At 41.5% G+C, this 20,753-nt stretch overlaps 1 protein-coding gene across 1 annotated transcript in view; it reads left to right on the top strand.

The window, feature by feature from the left end:
• The first annotated feature begins 69 nt into the window (after positions 1 to 69).
• Positions 70 to 20,753, top strand: part of LOC108795804 (collagen alpha-3(VI) chain-like) — a 25,832-nt gene continuing 5,148 nt past the window's right edge. Inside the window, exons 1-7 of the mRNA XM_018567112.1 lie at positions 70 to 387; positions 1,584 to 1,674; positions 2,869 to 3,540; positions 5,210 to 5,291; positions 8,463 to 8,629; positions 15,985 to 16,161; positions 17,974 to 18,012. Of these exons, the coding sequence (XP_018422614.1) occupies positions 70 to 387; positions 1,584 to 1,674; positions 2,869 to 3,540; positions 5,210 to 5,291; positions 8,463 to 8,629; positions 15,985 to 16,161; positions 17,974 to 18,012 (1,546 nt within the window). The remainder of the gene's footprint in view (positions 388 to 1,583; positions 1,675 to 2,868; positions 3,541 to 5,209; positions 5,292 to 8,462; positions 8,630 to 15,984; positions 16,162 to 17,973; positions 18,013 to 20,753) is intronic.

Here is a 20,753-nt window from a genome sequence, read left to right as displayed (position 1 = left end):
GGATTCAGCTGTTCACCTTCCTCCATGTCACTGCTCGAGGCTGAGGCAGTCTGTGAGGGAGCCGTCCGTATGGCGGGAGACGGCGCCATCTTGGCTGAGGCTCTAGCCATTGCCTCTGCTATGGGTTTTCCCGTATTTTTGGCTTTCTGGTCTTTCTTGGAACGGGATTGCGACATGGCTGGCCCCAGGTATCAGTCCGGGGTTAGGTTCAGATTGGCGGGCAATGCCGTACTGGAAGATGCCCGTCTCAACTGGGATTTCAAGTCTTCTTGTAAAAGGAGAAAGCTGTGGGCAGGCAATACCGCCACTGGTGGAATTGAGTCCTCCCCCTCCGGGTACATGCGGGACAAGGCATCGGGCTTGACGTTTTTGGACCCAGGGCGGAAGGTAATGTGCATCGAGAAGCAGGGAAAAAAAAGCGCCCATCGGGCCTGGCGAGGCCGAAGCCTTTTTGCGGACCTTGTCCAGGAAACAGGCCGGGGTCAAGGGCTGGCAGCAAGCAAGAGAGTAGTCCAGGGCAATCCGAGTCAGAGGCAGGCTTTAAACAATACAGGAACACAGGATACAACACATCAAGCTGACAAGACCATCAGCAATGAAAGAGAGGCTGACTCCTCCTTAAATAGTCCCAGGATACTGACAGCTACCTCACTTCCTGTGTGGTTTCCCGCACATTTTGCCGCGATTTCTCGCGCATGCGGCGTTCGCCGCGATTTTGTCGCGGCTGCAGTGCCTTCTTCACTTGTGCTCGGATCCCCCGCTGCCTCTACCCAGGAAAGCAGCAGAGATTCAGAGGAGAAGCTGAGCCCCCCTTTGTGCATGGCCGAGCGGCAGAGGATCGGTACATATGTGTGATATGTACCAGACCTCTGTGATCAGCTGATCACTCCAGTGTTTGTAAATAACTGGGGACACATAGTACTATGTGTCCCCAGTTATGAATGAACAGGACGTGATTTACATCACTTCTTGATCATTCATGAGTTTACCTTTGGGGAGAACCACTCTGTACAGAGGCTCCTCCCCATTCAGAAACTGCTTGATAGTAAATAGTTTCTGAATGAAGGGAAAGCCTCTGTGCTTTCCATTCACTTAGAACAGAAAATGCAAAAAAAGAGATTGAGGACTAAAAAAAAATAAAAATTAAATATATTTTTAATGTGTGTTTTTTGATGTGTGTGTTTTAATGTGTGTGTTTCATTACGTGTGCAATGTGTGTTTTTAATGTGTGTGATATCTATGTATGTGTGGTTTCTTTTTATAATGAGTGCGTGATGTGTGTTTTATTGAGTGTATAATGTCAAGGTATTACTGTACTTATTTTCAGCGCTGGCACTTTGAGATAAATAAATTGATTTTGCGTCGCAGTTTGGGCACTCGGGTTCAAAAACGTTCGCCATCACTGGTATATAGTGTACTGTATATAGAACAAATAATTAATATAAGACCCTGCTCCCAAAATTAATTCTTAGGCACTTGGGCAGGGACAGTTTGTGTAGAGAGTAATTAATCGGTTTCAGGAATGCCAGGAAAAGTCCATACAAACATGAGAGATCATATAAACTCCATGTATTGTTCATTAGGTGGATGAAAGCAGAAGATTCCAGCTGTTTGTGTGGAAGAGACTTCAAGACCAGAGACTGGAAGTGATTTCACATTGCACTCTATGTTATGGTAAGAGTTTCAGCCAAAAATCTATAAATCTTCGTTGCTTTAGTAATTAGGGAGATAATAGATTTTACTTATGACTTCCTATAGAAATGTAAAAAAAAATGTTTTCAACTTCACTTGTACTTAGTGAGATCAATTTGAACTGCCTGAATGTGGATGGTTTATTGGGCCACTAATTCAACAGCAAAAGAACAATAGTTTTTGTTTGATGCGAGATATTTAGAATATGTAAATCTGGTTATGTACTGTATTTCATAGTTACATAGTCAAGTTGAACCTAAACCTGAAGCTTATCCAGAGGAAGGCACAAAACATCTATAAAGCCCCGTTCACATTGAGCGATTTATCGCGTGGTAATTCCCGCGATATCGTGGCAAATTACCGCGCGATATCGTGCTCCAATACATTTCAATGGGGCAAAGGGTCCTGCTGTCGCGGGTCGTGTGTCGCTACAGCAGGACCCTTTTTGGAGCGGATTTAGCCGCGATTCAAGCTTGCTCAATGCAAGCTTGAACGCGATATTGCGCGGCAAATCTCGCGATGCCGCGCAATATGCAAATCGCGCGACAAACGCGCGATTTGCATATCGCGCAGTGGGAACGGGGCCTTAAGTTTTGTCCAATTTGCAAAACAGCAAACAGCAAAAAATAATCCATCCTGATCTCTAAAGACAATTGGATGTTCCCTCGATCAACAATATAGTTGTATTTCTTATAAATATTAATATTCAGGTATATATTGTGAATTTAAAAACAGATCCATCCCTTTTTTGAAGCATTTTACTGAGAAGGCAAGAACTGGGTCCTTCGGAAGACTATGCCACATTTTCACAGCTATGACTGTACAGATCCCCTTCTGCATGTGGAGGTTACATTTCTTTATCTCCGGGGGTAAAGAGTGCCCCTTTGTCTTGTGTAATAGGCACAAACACAGTAAAAAAAAATTTGACATATGTCAGAATCATTTACAAGTGCTCAAGAGGGTTAGGGATAGGGCAGTAGTATACTTTTTTTTAAAAGCACACTTATACTTCAAAGTAAGTTTGTCCCATAATCTGTCTCGCTATGCCTATGTTGCTCTGCCTCATTGTACAATAGAACTGAAAAATCTCCTACAATGTATATTTAAATTTGAATATGTATTCTGCTTTTTATTCCTTTGTTAAAATTCTGATTTTGGAAGTGTGTTATGTTTCAGATAAATGTATACCTGATGAAGAATGTGAACTGGATCCAATACCTCCCACTGAAATAGACATGGACATTGCCTTTATATTGGACAGTTCTCGAAGCGTCAGGAGTGATGTCTTTTTGCATGCCAAAGACTTTGTTAGCTCGATGCTGGATCATATTGATGTGACATCTCAGCCTGGAACACCAGGCACTGGAGCTAGAGTAGCTCTGGTTCAACAAGCCAATCCTAGCTTTCTGCCTAATCGAAATATAAGCCCTGTCAAGACAGAGTTTGATCTTGTTAGTTACTATGACAGGAATCAAATGAAAGAGCACATTGAAGAGGCTGTAACACAACTGGAAGGTCCATCATCACTGGGTTATTCTCTTGAGTGGACCATAGAAAATATTTTCAAAAAGGCTCCCAATGCAAGAAAGCACAAAGTCATTTTTACACTCCTCGGGAGTAAAACAAGTGTCTGGGACAGAGCAAAATTGAAAGAAATATCCACGAAAATCAAGTGTGAAAAATTTACATTATTTGTTCTAGCCTTTGGAAAGGAAATAAACCATAGTGAACTGAAAGAACTTTCTAGCCTCCCCTATGATCAGCATGTCCTACATCTGCTTACAGCTGCAAAGCCAGAGCTGGCGTATGCTAATAGATTCACCCAAGCCTTCATTCATCTTCTAAATAGTAAGTGGCAATGTACTTTATAATGTAATTTATACACACTTGGGAGTAGACAGAACCATGACAAGATACCTTGTACCCATTTAAAGTAATTAAAGTGCTGCTTTTTCCCTTGTCGAATGGTAGATTCTTGGTGTCAGACTTAGTTTCCTGTGGAGTCAATTTTTAATTTCTAGGGTTCAGTCCTAATAATGTTTTTCTTAAAATGCACTGCACTACGACGAGATAGATTTCATGTGGTGTATGCCACCTCCAGGATCGCCGTATTAAGATACCGGATAGTATAGCTCAACGCTATACTTCCAAAGCGAGAGGAGAGTTGTGGAGAGTTGTGGCTCACCTACACAGATGCTATACTGTCGTTTGTCCACCCCTTGTCCATTGACTTAACGACTTCTATTTTGTTAACCATTCTCTCTTCCAGCTAATTTTTGAGTCTTAATTTTATAGTGTAGGGCTCACCCCCGAAGGAGCCGCTGGATGAATGGGTCTTCCATAGCCTGTACAGGGATTTCTAGTAACCTGCTGCCCCAATAGCACTTACCACCTCCAGAGGCGACCAACAAAGCGAAGTCCAGACAGTAGATAAAACCTGAATTTATTTTATTGCTGAACTTCAGGGAGAGAGGGTCAGGGTCAGGCACATCCAGAAGGAGGTAGACTCCTTTAAGCAATAGAACAGAGTAATTGCTGCCATCACAGACTAGGACATTTAAGCCATACATGGCAATCTGCAGAGAACATCAGGCAAAGGAGCACTTCAGAAGTCCTCGTACATGTTCATCTCCAGAATAAGTAGCTGACCACTGGGCCTCCAGATGCGACACAGCGCTTTATATTGTAAAGCGCTGTGCAAACTATTGGCGCTATATAAATCCTGTATAATAATAATAATTCGAGCCCTAGCGTCAGTATCAATGGCCAGGAGACACAAATGCTCAGAACAATCCCTATTGGCTGCTCTGCTCTGTGGCAGAGACACACCCAGCAAGAGGCAGATGCAGCAACCATAGATTGTTCTGGAGAAATTAGATGCACATAACTACAGATCCCTCTCAGACTAACTACAGTCTGAGAATAACTAAATTCACCAGCACTCCTGTTTTCAGTTTTTCAAAGCTTGGGAGGAAGTCCAGAAGCTTAATATATCACTAAGCTGAACAGCTATTGCTAATTGTCTATTACCCTCCCTATTTTGGTGTCATCCGCAAACACGGAAATATCGCTGTTAACACCCTCCCCGATGTTGTTGCTCTGTAGTAAGCAGGACTGTTGCACTGTGGTTTATATTTCTGGCTTTGTGCCATCCAAGATAATAAGTTAATATGAAGATGATAGAATCTAGAAACATACTTCTGTAGCGTCAAAAGCATATGCACAGACATGTGTGGCTGCTTTTAACTGATACGCACTAAAGATGGCTTTTTATTCGAATGAGAGTGCTGGCATTCTTCACTCTGTACATATGACTGAGGACCTGAGGAGGTCAAGCTGAACACTTTGCTGTCAGCAGTGATCACATCTCAGCAGTGACATGCACTGGCTCTTGCTGCATGATCTGGTTTATTTACCTCTAAAATGTAATCTGCTTGTTTTTTGTCATTCTTTATTAACATGACTTTCCAGCTAGTAGCAATTTACATTCACTGACTTCATTTTTCTTTTTCTTGAGATGAAATTAACCGTTATCCAGGGTCAGCCTTCCAAGCAGAATGTGAAGGACGTGGAGATTCACTGATCTCTTTCTCGGAAAGGTATGCTGGGTACTGCATACCTTTTTCTTATAGCTGACATGAAGCAAATATTCAGGTAGCATGCAACATAAAGAAATATGAAAATTGAAGCTTCTTTAAATAGATTTCTATTCAATAGATTTCTATAAGATTTTCTGCTACTTTGTGCATCTAAAAAGCATAATAGATGAATAGAGACAGGGCCGGACAGGCCATCGGGTATACCGGGCACTTGCCCCATCGGCCGGGCCGAACAAAATCAGCCTGATTGTGTTCGGCCCGGCCTGGCTCGGCCCAGCCTACTGTGCCCGATGGCCATGTTCTGAGAGCTCAATTGATCAGTGAGCACAGAGCAGCCAGGCAGAACAGACACAGAGCGGAGCCACCGCGCCCAAATCACCAGCAGAATTCAGACCAAGCTGGGAGGACTGTGCAGGACGACGGGATGTGAAAAGAACAAGATCAGAGAACACCGGAGTCCCAGAGAAAGTAAACTGACAGGGGGAGGGGGTGGGGAATCACTACCAGACACTGAGGAGTGACCGGAACTCCACCACCCCGTGTTGGACACGTGGGGGGGCACAGGAGCCAAACTAAGGACACAGGGGCTAGACTGAGGGGAGACACAGGGGCCAGTCTGAGAGGACACAGCAACCAGAGTTAAGGATGACACAGGGACCAGACGGAGAGGACACAGGGGCCAGATTGAGGGGATACAGCGGCCAGACTGAGAGGACATGGGCCAAACTGAGCAGAGACATAGGGGGCCAGACCAAGGGGAGACACAGGGACACACAGGGGCCAGACTGAGAGGACACAGGGGCCAGACTGAGGGGAAACACAGGGGCCAGACAGAGAGGAGACACATGGGCCAGACCAAGGGGACACATGTTTTAGACTGAGAGAACACATGTATCAGACTGAGGGGACACAGGGGCCAGATTGAGGGGGAGGCATAGACCAGGCTGAGGGGACACATAGACCTGACTGAGGGGGCACATAGACCAGACTGAGGAGACACATAGACCAGACTGAGGAGACACAGGGGCCAGACTGAGGGGACAGACACAGGGGCCAGACTGAGAGTTTTTTAATATGTGTTAATGCATTGCACCCCTCACACTGTATGAAGCAAACTTTCTATGTTTTAGTAAAATATTTGAGTTTTTAATACGATTATAAATACAAATATGTTATTTCTGTTGGTTTGTAATATTATAAATACATAAACCTTGCATACTACATTCATATAATGGGCACACGTTTAGCAGACACAGCCTGAACTTTTGAGGTGTACAGTGAAAAGCACTTTATTTACACCACATGTAAACAGTGTAGCTAACACTAGTATATGTCATAGTGCCCCTTATATTGCTGGTCAGCAAGAGGAAAAGGTGGACCGTGTCTGTGGAGGAAAAAATGGAAGGCATAGGTGGTTAGCGGGAGAAACAAATTTCTTGTATTGATGGCCAGGGGGAGGAAAATGTCTAGCATTAGTGATCAGAGGGAGAAAAACATAGTCAACGCTGGTGGTCAGGGAGAGGAAGGATACCCTGTATCAGTGGTCAGTGAAAGGAAGAAAAGGCAGGCGTGTTGGTCAGTGGGAGAAACATAACCTGTCTTTGGAGGTTAACTGTAGGAAAAAATGCCCGGAGTTGGTGGTCAGTGGGAGGAGGAAAATTCTTGGTCTCGGTGGACAATGGGAGAAAAAGTGCCCCAGTGGAAGGAAGAGGGGGCACTCGTGCGTAGTAGGGGGAGGGGGGCACTGGTGCACAGTGGGGGGGGGGAAAGGAGGGACATTGGTGTTCTGTTGGGAGAAGGGGGGACCCCATACTCTGTAAGGGGAAAGGGTAAGCACTAGTGCTATGTTGAGGGTGGGGGGAGCATTGATGCACTATCAAGGGAGAAGGAAGACACTGGTACTCTGTGGATTGATATCTAACTTCTAACCCTTTCCTCTCCTTCTGATTGTTATGTATCCGAGTATCAGAACTAGAAACTGTCTGTATTGCTTCATCCAACAGTCAGATTGAAACATGAATTGGAAAGCCATTGTTAGTGAATCTGAGTGGCTGCTGTCAGGCTGGACATACAGTTCGCAGAACACTTTCCTTCTGTACATCCAAAGTCATCCTCCTGTAAGCCTGGAGTATACTTTTGGGCTCAGTGACCCTGGCACAATCTGTTGTCGCTCTGGTCTCCCAGCGTCACTTTCACACTATGCATACCCTAATATGACCACCCTTTGTCTGACCGTCTTCACATGTGTCTGCAGGAATAGTCTGTTCATTTCTTCTGAAAGCTTTTTGCTATTAATTAAAGTGACATTAAACCCTCAGATTTTTTAACATAAAACAATACTGTAATGTGTGCCTTACTGCAATCCATGGTTGTTTGCCTTCTCTTTGCTGCTCTTCCTTTTAAATCTGTATCTCTTCTCATGCTGGGCAGAACTTCTGTTTTGCAGCAGACTGCCTTGTCTCTGAAATGGATACATGGTGTCTGTGTGTATGTTTGCAACCTGAGCCAGCACTACAGGAAGAGGCACTCAGCTGCAAACGGAAGTTCTCCCCCAGCATGAGAAGACATGAGGATTTAAAAGGAAGTGCAGCAAAGAGAAGGGAAACTACCATGGAAAAAATCTGAGGGTTTAATGTCACTTTAACTATCCACACGCCCCTTTCGCTGCCTTCCTCTGCAGGAACTATAATGCTTTTGTCAGACAGGAAATTACTCCGCCTGAAAGATTAGTAAAGCATCTGAAGTTGGGTCCAGAAAAAAGTGTTCCTGCACCAGGCGGGCAGCAGCACACAGCATGGATTTGCGGGACAACAGGATTTTGTTAGAATACTTCTGTCCACTGGCAGACACCTTGATGAACAGAATAATGTGCCAAATACATCTCCCCTGATTCTTTCAGTGCTGTTGGTCCTGGGTGCCTTACAGCCCTGTTGCTGTAATGCATCACTATGATTGCGCATGGTGTGCTGTTTCCCATTGCGTAGGCCACTGTTTCTGCACAGACTCAGGGGGAGATGAGGGCAGAGACATATAGCTTGCTTGTGTGAACCATGGTGAGCAGAAACTATGCAGGAGAAGGATGACTTCACCATCCATTATTTTATGAATGATTGATAATGACAATAATTATGATCATCATTATAGTAATCATTGAATGGGATATCTTTTTAGTGCTTCCTACACTGAACTTGAAGTTGAGCCCACAGAGCAAACTGGAGAGTTTGCGGAAAGAGAAGTGGAAGATTACTATTATGAGGGAGAAGTGGAGAGCGATATCCTTCTGGAACCTACAGTAGAGACTGAGAGTCTAACAACTGAAACCGAGGTCACAACCACTGGTATGTACAAGCGTGCATATAAATAAATGTCTCAATAATACAGTTCCAGTGAATTTCATCCTAATCCAACATATCCCAAATGAATAACTCAAAAGAAAAATACATCTGTAGACCATTTGTCTTTTGGGAAAGACCAGCTGAATTTCATGAAATACTTTTGTAACTTTAGCTCATTTAAACTAATCAGCTATCTGCTTTAACTCCCCATTCTGCACTAGAGAAGACATAAATTGTAGTGCACATCTGTTTAATTTTGTTTTAACTCAAATTTTAAAGATTATTATCTTTGTTGTTGTATAGATTTCCTTATAAAACTGTCAATTGGACTATCATGAATGAAACAGAAAACATATCAGTTACTGATCTGAGGTGCTACTAGTGTTTAGTGGAAGCAATAGGTAAATTATTAATATTCATTGAATTAAATAATAGATATTAAAGAAAAAAAAAACGGAGTCTCTTTTCAGTCACAGGAGTATACAGTATTTACTAATAACCTCTTGGGGCCCAAAGTCAGCATATAGTGGGCTAATGCCTGCCATTTGCTAATGGAGCAGCACCATCTAGTTAATACTAGCCAAACAGTAAAAAGCAAGCATTTTGCTGTGCAAACAAGCCCCTTAAGGGAAGTTGAGAAAATAAACTGGCAGGATCATCGGGTAACAAAACTATGTTACAGTGGGGAAAAAACTAAGATTGCTGTGTCAGTGCTAATAACAGATCCATTATATATGTAATTTTTTGTTTTGCCTATAGCTCAACTTTAACTGTATGCTATGAATTCTTATGAACTAAATTGATTTCATAAATCAAGTATTTTGTTATGGTTATTGTGTAATGTAAATTATGCATTGCTAAATTACTGATAACTCTTAAGATGATTCTCCCCTCTTGTAAAAACTTTTCTGTTTAATTTTGCTTAGCATCCAATGCACTTCCATTCATCCACTTCTTAGCACGCTGTTTGCCTAATTGCACAAACATTATTAACAGATATCTATATGACCCATGTTCCTTTTAATCCAGCAATATTTAAAAAGAACATTATAGGTATTTTCTTCTTTTCTTAACAGTTTCATGGATTGTTTAAAGTAATGTGTTTCCTAGAGATGAGCCGTAAATTGGGAGATGTCTGTGAAATTTTTCCATGTTAGCGAAATACATTGGATTCCATGGTGGTGGTGAAAGGGAGTTGCTGAGGGTTACAGAAAACCTTTTAATCTATCATGGATCTGTTCTTGTTTCAAAAGTGGCCCAATTAATGTAATTGTTTTGCATCTTTTCTCTCCTTTTTGCACAGGAAAAATTAAAACAAAAAACACAGTACACAAATAAGAATACAAAACACAAATACAAACTGTGTAAACTAAAAGAATGTTACAACAGAGAAAAAAGTAGATTTTCAGTAATTTTTCAGAGAATTCCATTTCGTCAAAATCATTTCACTTATCCCTAGAAATTGTCTGTGTTGGGAATGAGATGTGTTCGGCATGGCTAATACCATAATATGGAGCACAATGCTGAAAATATATAGTATTTCATTTAAAATATATCTACAGCCTAAACTTTTAGTTTTATTTTTGAATAGCACGAGGAAGTATTTTGGGGTTTTAATTTCTGTCTGTATCCACTGGGTAGATTCACCTTTTCCTTATTTAAAATTGATTGGAAATCCAAAATGTTACAGCTGTCACAAAAACAAGGATATAATATAATGGTCTACATGTAATCAGTGTGTCACTGTACCACACGGTAGTATAAAAATTCAAGGTAATAGATAGTACCAATCATCAGGTTAACCAGAGTAAATATTTACCATAGAGTCATGCCCTTATACAGAGGGAATGCCAATCACATGGTATCCACATCAGAGCATACTGTAGATAATATCAAGATGGTGTTGGTTTTCCAACGTTAGGCTCCATTCACATATAACGTTTGCATATCCCGCAACGCTAAAATCTTTACATCTGCACGGATTCTGCATGTTTGCGGCTATTACTATACGATAAATAACCTGATTTCAAACGAGTGTGGTTCATAGGACTGGTAAATGTCAGTGTATTTGGCTTTCATCTACATAGTTTTAATAAAGTTTTTTAAATGGTAATACACTATTTTGAGCTGCTTTTGCTATTTTATTTCCCGCTGCATTTTCCAACAGAGAGCCTTTATCAGATTAGACACAAAAATCCTGATTGGCTGGGAAGCCGCTTCGATGCTGATTGGCTGGGAAGCCGACTTCCCAGGCAATCAGCATTGAACCGGCCAAACAGCATGGAGCCAGCTTCACCAGTAGCGGCATCGGCGAGCATTGTCATGTAAATATCAGGGCTCACAGCAAACAAGTTTGTGTTTCTCAAAAGCCAGTAAAGGTTTGATTGTCCACGATGACAGCCTATAGGTTGGTATTGTTGCCCCTTGCTTTTATAATGACAAATAACACATGTGATGTCAGGTTCTTCTGCTCAGGACAGGTGTCCCCAACATGTCCAGGCTTGCCACTAGGGAGGAGCTTAGGTTCGGACTGAACTCAGTTTGAACCTGAGCTCAACTGAACAAAAAAGTGCCATGGGCACTTCCACCCAATCAGCTGCAAGCCAGGCATTCCCACCCTGACCTGCATGTAAACAAAGGATGTTTGTACTGATGTAATTCACCAAATATGGTCAAAGAGCCCTATTAGGTAAAGGTAATTCACTAAATATAGGCATGTAGCCATATAAGGTCAATTACATAACTGCATACCGCCCCTTTGCTTACATAAATCTGCTGTGGGGAATTCCCCGCACACAGCTAATTGGGTGGTACAAAAGGAGCTTCTTTCCATTGTTTGGGAGGAGCTCCTTCTGGATTCGGAGGAGCTCAGGTTCCAACCGGGTTCGGTTTAAACCTGAGCTCATCCCTTCTTGCCACAGGGGCTTGTAGCAGCTGTATATGTCATTTGATGCCCACTGCTTACCAGAAGCTCCAGGTGCTAGTTGCTTGGAGGTTTGGCTTGCAGGTAAAGCAGCTGTTGCGATGGGTGATTTCCCTCTTTTTAAGGGGAAGCCTTGCCGTAGTCAGATATGCAAGTGTTTGTAGGTATCTCCAATACTACAATATACTTCAGGTGCCAATTGATACTTCATACTTATAGAATCCTTTATAGTGCCATAATCATCATCCTTCCTAGCTGGCAATTTTAGTAGGCCCCCATGCTTTGCCTTTCAGCCCAATGGTGCTTCCCTGTGCTCAAGGGAACTGGGGGTCTGATCCTGTTACTATTGCTGTAGCTTAGCCATCTCCAGTTTGTGCTGATAAGCAGCTTCCCTCTGTGCAGTCTACCTCTATGCTTAATGCTCCACAAACTCTCTCTGAGCCTGTCTGTCATGTACCTGTAGGAGGCCAAGTGATGTGAGGGCTTCCTTTACACCTGTTGTCTGGCACCCCCTGGAGCTGGAACACAGTATGTATACGGGTGCCTACAGTTGGTCTGGATGCAGCAAGGTGTCAGCAGTCCATCTGGAAACTGGAAAGTAGTAGAGACAGGATACCAGGACGTCAGGATATGGCAGAGGTACACATGCAGTAGGCAAGGAGCGAAGTTGGGTATATGAGCTAAGGTCAGATACAGTCGGGCAGCAAGGTATAAAGGCAGTGAGCAGAGAGCATTGTCAAGGTAGCATTGACAGAGTCAGGTAAGCCAACTTAAAACACAGGAAACACACAGGTCAGATCACAGGAGGCAGGAGATAATGACCACTCAGCAACTCTTCTAAGGTGCTCAGGTTTAAATAGGCCACTGGGTGTCAAGTGCATGCTCTTTCTTGCTCATGTGCACACACATCAGCCAGTGCGTCCTACACGCAGTTTTATGAGCCAGCATAGCTCTTTGCCATGAGCCATGTCCACGCGCCTATCTAGGGGCACTGCCTTCAGCTTGACCTTCCTATCACCCGCGCGCACACGCAGATCTTTGGGCATGGCTGCGTGCTTGATTTTCCTGACACTCTCCCTCAACCTGGTGATTGAGAAACTCTAGTGTTTACTAAATACAGAGACTCCAGAAATGTTGTGTACATTAGAAAGATGGGAGTCATACTCACTACCAATGGCAACAATGAAGAATGGTGAAAGAACACACTGTCTCATCTACGACAAGCTAAAGTGTTGTGTGTTTAAGGGAAAGCCCTTTTAAGACTGCAAGGAGTTTCTTAGGAACCATGACATTTGCTTCAGATGTTGTACAGCTACAGTTTACTTTGGCACAGACTGCAAAGCTACAGTTAAATGATCGGAATGTGGCAGTGACAAGCACATGCCAGCCTTACACTGAGACCTCTTTAAACAGGACTCTTCATCCACTGAAGATCTTACACCTGCATGAGATCATGACAGGCAGAGCCATGAATAGTCACCTCCAATCATTATAGTGAGCTACATCACAAAAGACTTTTAGAGAAAACCAGTGACAAAATATGTTTGGTCACTGTGTTTTGTCAAGGTTCACCAAAGAAAGTGGTCAGGATGCATGTGGTGTTAGATGACCAAATAACTAATTTATTTAGAACCTCAGAGTTTTTATAACATATTTAATGTAAGAGGGAGAAGTATTGTCCTACATCATGCACACCTTTGCTGGCACAGAAGAAACCACAAGAATTATCGCTGAACAATTCATCTTTTCAGACATAAAAGCAAATGATGGAAATCATCTTTCTATACCCATCCAGTGTGATAAAATACCTAATGATGAAGAGGAGATTCCTACACCAGAAGATGCATGTTCTGTATACTGTTCAAACAGTGTGCTCATGTATAAAACTATTGTTGAGATCATTTAAAATGCTCTTTAAATCTCTCAAAACTCATGCTACAGGGAATTAAAGCCAATACCAACTCTGACAAAAAGAGATCCAGCACAACAATGCAGATGTTGATCAGTTCTTGGACTGTGTAACTAGTTCGTCTAAATCACTATCTACTATAGCAGATGCAACAAAGTTGCTCACAGAGGACTAGCTGCAACCTCAAGCTAATTTTGTCATAAATCAAACTAAACATGGCAAAACAGTAACATACTTCCACTTAGAAAATATTGATGAAAGCTCCAAAGAGTTTGACTCTACATTCCTGCAACAGAGTCTTGACGTAACCTACAATTCAGCTGCAGGTTCCTCCATCAAGACCCATGCTGATACATCTGACAGCTCAAGCATTACAACAGGAACTGAGCTAACCGTGAAAGAGCTCATTGGAGTCGTCTACACCAGTCATTGTGCAAAAACATCATTTTCTTTGAATGCTGCAAGCAGAGTCTTCTAGACTTGTCAAGAAGTTATTTTAACCATTTAGAGAGACTATCCTGCTTCCACCCATAAGGGACCTTGGAGGCTTTGCCACCCTTGGGCAGGTGACCTGATGTCTGCATGGACTATTCCAGAAAACGTTCAGACTTATCTGAGACTTAATTGTTCCCTTATGAACGTATGTGCATATGTTTGTTTAATGTCTCTTATTTTTTCAGGTCCAGAAGACAAGTCACTCATTTTCATTGACTTATTGTTATGTAATGTTTAATGTTGCAATGTCATTGCACTATTAATATAGTGGTATCTACTGATAGCAGGTGGGTGTGTGCTGCCACACCAGCCTGCTTATTAATTTTTTTGCCCTTGGTATATTTTCTTGTTCTCTAGCTTGGGCATAGTTATTACAGTCCCTAGCTAGATACTTCCTGATTTCTTATCCTGTTCAATATAGTTTAACTTTATACTACAAAGAGAGGGCTTAGGAAAGTCATTGGTTTCCTACACTTCAAAGGACTGGAAAAACATCCTTTGTATTGCCCTTATCTTAAGTCAAACTTTGTTGGATTCAGCTTGTTTGTCTTATCGAAGAATTAAGCTGCCTGTGGATCCTGTCAAGTCAGCAAGTGATCATACTGTCCACACAGACTTAGTCTAAGGAGGTATGTCATTGCATATATCGGCATTTGAAAAAAAACTCATGCCAAGTTTATACTCGGTATCTCTCAGTCTCTTTGAAGCTCTTCTCATGTAGTACTTTAAAATCCAGGGCAAATGTGTTACAATTGCACTTACAGCATAAACTCTTGCTTCTTTACATATCTTATAAAATCATCAGCAATGACAATCCTCCCTAAGTCAGGACTCATGAACCTTTAGCATGGTTAGCATGTCCCATTGCTACAGGAAACCCCACCGGATCCTCTATTGATGTATTTTGAGTGTGAACTGCTCCCTTCTTTAAAAAAAAAATGGTCTATAATGTAAAATTGTTTTTCTCTTATACCTCAAAAAACCTTGTATCTGCAGATGTAAATAACTATTGATAAATGTAAAAGACCTTCAAAACTTTTAAGCAGTAGATGTAAAATAGTAGTTAAAATACATGGCAGTTAATATTTTCTACTTTATACTGAAGGAAAAAAGACATTTGAGCCAAACTTAATAAAAATTAAATCTTAAGTCTGACTCCAGTCGCCATAAGCACAAAGAGAAAGCTGGATGACGTAGAAATATTCTACTGAACTATTGATGTTTTTCTATATTAGAAAACACTCCTTTTCTCATTCACTCCTTCACTCCTAATTACTGAAAATCAAATCTCTTAACACCTTTGTGAAGAAATATCATATCCTTGCATCCGTGTAAATTACATCAAAATCGCATTCTTAACTATCTCAAAATAAGTCAATGGCTTTAAAGCAACACTAAACTCAGGAGTTAAATCTGAAAAATGCATTCAAGTACCCTAACTATTAAAAATACTGAACCTTATTTGTTCATCAATCAGCTGTAGATCCTCAAATCATCTCTGAATTCATGCTGTCACTGTCTTTCCTTCTGAAGACTGGCTACTCTTGTTCCCCATGGTGCCTGTGTGTGTTGTAAAGTAGCCATCGCTGGAAGCTCACTCCCGTGATGGACCACAATCTCAAGTTTAGTTTACTAATTTGTATTGAGATTGTAGTCCATCATGAGAGCGAACGTGGAACATGGAGCCTCTACTATACCGGGAGTGCAAGAGGCTGATACCAAGTCAAATACAGATACTTCGACTGCTTGCATTTGTAAAAATGCATATAATGATTTATTGATGAATGCATAGCTACATTTCTTTGTGTCTTTTGTATCTGGCTGTAGTTCAGCTTTAAAAAGTGCTAAATATTACAGAAATCAAAGAGAAAAAAACAGGAAAGGGTTGTTGTCTTATGCAAGGCATATGATACATGAAGCTGAAGAAAAATGATCATAGCACAACAATACGCTGCTTCTGTGACATTGGATACAACTCATGTAGCCACTAGTAGAAGTAAGGGTATTTCTGTTTAACCCTGCCTCTTTCAGTTGCAGAGAGGTGCCTGTTGGATGTGAGTCATGGCACAACATGCGGGGACTTCCAGCGCATGTGGTACTATATAAAAGATGTTGATGCATGCTCCCAGTTCTGGTATGGAGGTTGTGATGGCAATGGAAACAGATTTAGCACTGAGAATGAGTGTCTACAAGCTTGTTCTTCCAAACGTAAGTTTTGCTTGGCCCACAAGAAAGAGAAGTCAAAATCAGTTCTGTGAAATCCTAACAAAGAGCATGTTGTGTTTTTGTGTATTGTGGCTTGTGCGATGAAGCTGGAACTGCTTGCAGGAGAGAAACAAAATTATATCCCCACAATGTTTCCTAAAGTTATTTTATTCCAGAGAAAGAAAATCGACACTGGATTTCTTTGGGAAAAACATTAGCCAGTAAAATATTCGAGCTCTGTTAAAAATTGGCATAAAAGTATATTGCATTAACTCCTCATCAGAAGCAGAGGAAGGAAAACGTTGTAAGCCAGGGTAGAACTAATCTAAGGGAAAAAGTGTATTCTGTAGTTTTCTTTCCATCTGACTATTAGGATCATCTAGCGTAGTTCCATGGTCTTTGTTTAAACTCAAGGTCATTCAGAATATGTTTTACTATTGTGGATTTTTTATGGTGTTGTCTTGTGAATACTAATAATTCTAGTAGTAAGGTTTTAACTGAACCTCTCTATTCTCAGGTGTTTCACAAAACTATCTAATACTTGAGATTCTAAATATGTGGGTCTGACTTTTGGAACTATGGTTCTTCTTTATTTAATGCTGTTTGTTTATAGTGTCTTTATTTTTACCTACAAATAAGGTGCAGCAATAAACCTATGTACCTTGTGTAATTCTGTAACTGAAGAAGTACACAGGTGGGCAGACTGCATTTATGAATTGAGGCAGTCGACATCAAAAAGTGATATTGTTCAAAAAGGCAATCACCCCATAGACTCCCATAGCAGCACAACTCAGTTATGTTACACCAACCTTGCACATTATCACTGTCCTTTGCACTGTTTTATATAACAACACTATATATGTAGTGTTTACTTTGGTATGATCCACTCATACAGGTACCAAAGTCCTTATTAAAGGGACACACTAGCTAAATGTAAACTTAAGAACTTAGATACATACTGTATAGGGAGCACAGCCTGCCTGTTTAGTACTTTAGTTTTTCATCCAAAAAAATGCTGTACTGCACCATTCCACATCACTTTCTTTTCAGTATAATCCAATGATCCTGAAGTGTACCTGCTGGTGTTGCTAGAACACCATACATGCTGCCATCAAATGCAAGAAGCTTGATGTTAAAAAAGATCAGTACAAAGATGTTTTTGCTTGGGAAGTTTGAATATGATAAGTAATGAAGAAAGTACACTCCTACTGGCTTCTGGGTTGGTCTGTGGGTGCTGTGTATATAAAGGATTGCACAATATTCAGATTGAGGTACACTGACTGGAATTACCCTAATTTCATGAATTCCTGGAATTGAGAAGAACTTTACCCTATGGGAACAAGGGAAACCTTACATGGGTGTTAACTGTTCCCTATTCTATCTAATACAATCAGAAAAAAAAAGTTTGCACTGAAGTTACACTTAACAATTTGCTTATAGAGATGTTTAAACTGAATTTTCAATTGTATTTTATAATTTACACTCATAAAGCTGCACTATGGACTAAAACATCTACATTCTATGGGTATCATGGACTTCTTCTTTCTTTTATTGTTCAACATTGCTTTTAACAGTCTTCCATGCATAACTTAGTTTGCACGGTTACTGATGTTCTAAAAACGTATTGCATGATTTCTTTCTCTATATTCCTTCTCTTTATAAAAAAATGATGATCTAAGTGGCAGCAATCTGTCTTGTGTGTGCAGTCTCATTTGTCTAGTTTAGCCTTAAGGGAGGCATACAAATGAAATCAGTCTGTATTCAACCACTTTTGCTGGCATATGTAATCTTTGTATATTTTTATTCTGTAAGCAGGTCAAAGAACTAGTGAAGGATCAGAGCTCCTTAGCAAAGGTATGTCGTTTTACATACTACTGTAGAATTTATTGCATTTTTATTTCATTTTTGTGCAGATAGTATACCGAATATTTGAAACTAAGCTGGAAATTGATCAGAAGTGCCTGTCATTGTGGTGGTTTTGATTGATTCCATTACACTTTTTTTACTTCTATTTTGAGAACACTTTTTTCTTGTTTAAAAAAAGGAAATAAAAGCCAGCGGTATGAAATACCAGAGAAACAGAGGCCAAAAAATGAAATGTTCTGTAACAAATCAAAGATAAACTTCAGGCAAACAGTTACATACACAGATGAAAAACATATAGTTTTCTACCCACCAAAGGATTTTTATTTGTCTCCATCTTGTCCTGGGACTTTCACAGCTCTGCCACTCTGCAAAGTCCTGTCTGGGGTGCAAGAGACCTGGATTTTCTCTGTTGCTGTTCAGTAACACTTACAGGTCTTGTCCCTCCTTCCTACCCTGAGACTAGCAGTAAAATGAAAAGCAGCAGCCTGATGATCTCATCTCTCTGTCAGCTCTCTCTTCCCAGAATGTTCCTTGCGAGCACATGAGCACTGCAGCACAACTGACTGGCTCCTTGCACTGCTCCTCCTTTCCCTAGTCTAAGCTCTGCTGTATAGGGGAATGCAAGAGGCTTATGCCAAGTCAAATGTGGATACTTACACTGCTTGATGAATGATGCATTAATAAATCAATAGCTACATTAGATTGAACAGATACATTAGAGGGTTCAGCTTTAAGTGGTCTGCTGGATGAGTTGTTTTAACACATTAACCGGTGAAACAGATAAGCATTCATCCATGCCCATTTTTTGTAAAACCATGCATATTTTTCTTAGTGCCAACCTGTAGTTAAGATTAATTATTTAAACAGAGAGAGTCTGTGCAATATGCACCTTAAGGTTCATTAGCATACCATAAACTGTACCTGTAAACCCTTTCATGTTACTAAACCATTGGATACATCCTGGCTGGCTTCCAGGTTATGGAGCTAGCAGATGCAGTCCGCCCCATGCTACAATGCAGGTCTCATTGACTGATCGGTTTAATGCTCGGTCCAAGTTCTGTTACACTGAGATGTGCCTAAACAAAAGGAAATACCAACTTTCAGAATGTCTTGTGTTTGCATAGGATAAGCTAACATCATATTGAAGGTGTTACCAGTAAACAGGGGCATTGCTAGGTTTGTGAAAGAACTGGTGCACTTGAGGTCAAGAGCAGAATTATGAGGCTACGTGCATAACTCGCCATGCTGAATGATAGCTGTTGCCAATTAGGGGGGGTAAATAATTAATTAAAATAATAATTATTTGTAGCCTAATGTTTTATAAAGTACGGTTGCAGCAATGCACAATGGCACCCTCTATAGAGGACTACAAATCTCAGCAGTACTTTATACAGAAATGCTATTGTTATATAAAGTATTGCTGGGATGTGTAGTCCTCTATAGCCTGTGCCATTCTGCATTGCTGTAAATATTAGGGTTGCACCAATATATCAGCCGCCAAAAGATATCGGCCGGAAATTGCACTTTTGGCTAAATGCCAAAAGTCCAATTTTTCTGCTGATACAGCAGCGCATCCCTGCTTTCTTTCCTCCCCGCTGTACGCTGGGGAGGAAAAGTAGTGTAGAGGTCAGGAGTGCATAATGCAGAGAGTCAGGAGTCAAGAGTGCTGGGATCAGGAGTGTGTAACGTACGGCAGGGGTCAGGGGTGTGTCAGAAGTGAATACTGTAGTGGAGAGATCAGAAGTACATTTAACAGACAGTTCTGCAGATAGGCATGCATATTACAGAAGGAACAGGGGTCAGAAGTACGTATTGCACAAAGTACAAGGGTGGAGAGTGTGTAATACACAGAGTGCAGGGGTCAGAGTGCATATAACACAGAGTACAGGAGTAATGAGTGTGTCGGTAGTGTATAGCATGCTCCATGCAAGGGTCAGGAGTGCATATTGCACAGAGAGCAGGGGTCAAGAGTAAGTAAGTAATGCAGAGAGTGCAGAGGTCATGAGCAAGTATCATAGAGAGTGCAGTGGTTAGGAATGCGTATTGCTTAGTGTACAGGAGTCAGTAGTATGTATCACAGGGTCAGGAATGAGTATCAAAGAGACTGTGGGGATCACACTTGCATAGTGTAGAGAGTGCAGGAGTGTATATTGCATAGAGTAAAGGGATCAGGAGCGTGTAATGCATTGCAGGGGTCAGGAGTACATAATTCAGAGAGTTCAGGGGTCAGGAGTACATAATGCAGAGAGTGCAGGGGTCAGGAGTGCATAATGCAGAGAGGTCAGGAGTGCATAACTCAGAGAGTGCAGAGATTAGGAGTGCATATTGCACAGTGTAGAGGGGTGAGTAGTTTGTATTGCCCAGAGTAAAGGGGTCAAGTGTGTGTAACCCAGTGCAGGGATCAGGAATGCGTAATACAGTGCAGGGGTGAGGAGTGCATATAACACAGAGTGTAGGGATCAGGAGTGCATAACCCAGGACAAGAGTCAGGAGTGAGCAATGCAGAGAGTGCAGGAGTCATGTGTGCGTAAGGTAGCGCAGGGGTCAAGCGTGTGCAACACAGTGCAGGGGTCAGGACTAAGTAATGTAGAGTGCAGGAGTCAGAGTATGTAACACAGAGTACAGGGTACTATTAGTAAATAACGCAGAGGCGAGTGTACAGCATACATCCAAAAAGTACCCTCTCCTATCAATACTAATTCCCCTCAAGCCCAATTCCCCCCAGTACA

This window comes from Nanorana parkeri, unplaced genomic scaffold (genome assembly GCF_000935625.1).
Source record: "Nanorana parkeri isolate BGI_ZX_2015 unplaced genomic scaffold, ASM93562v1 scaffold1008, whole genome shotgun sequence".
In the NCBI taxonomy this organism is placed as follows: Eukaryota; Metazoa; Chordata; class Amphibia; order Anura; family Dicroglossidae; genus Nanorana; species Nanorana parkeri.
The sequence above is the reverse complement of the archived record's forward strand: the minus strand, read 5'-3'. Positions and strand labels throughout refer to the sequence as shown.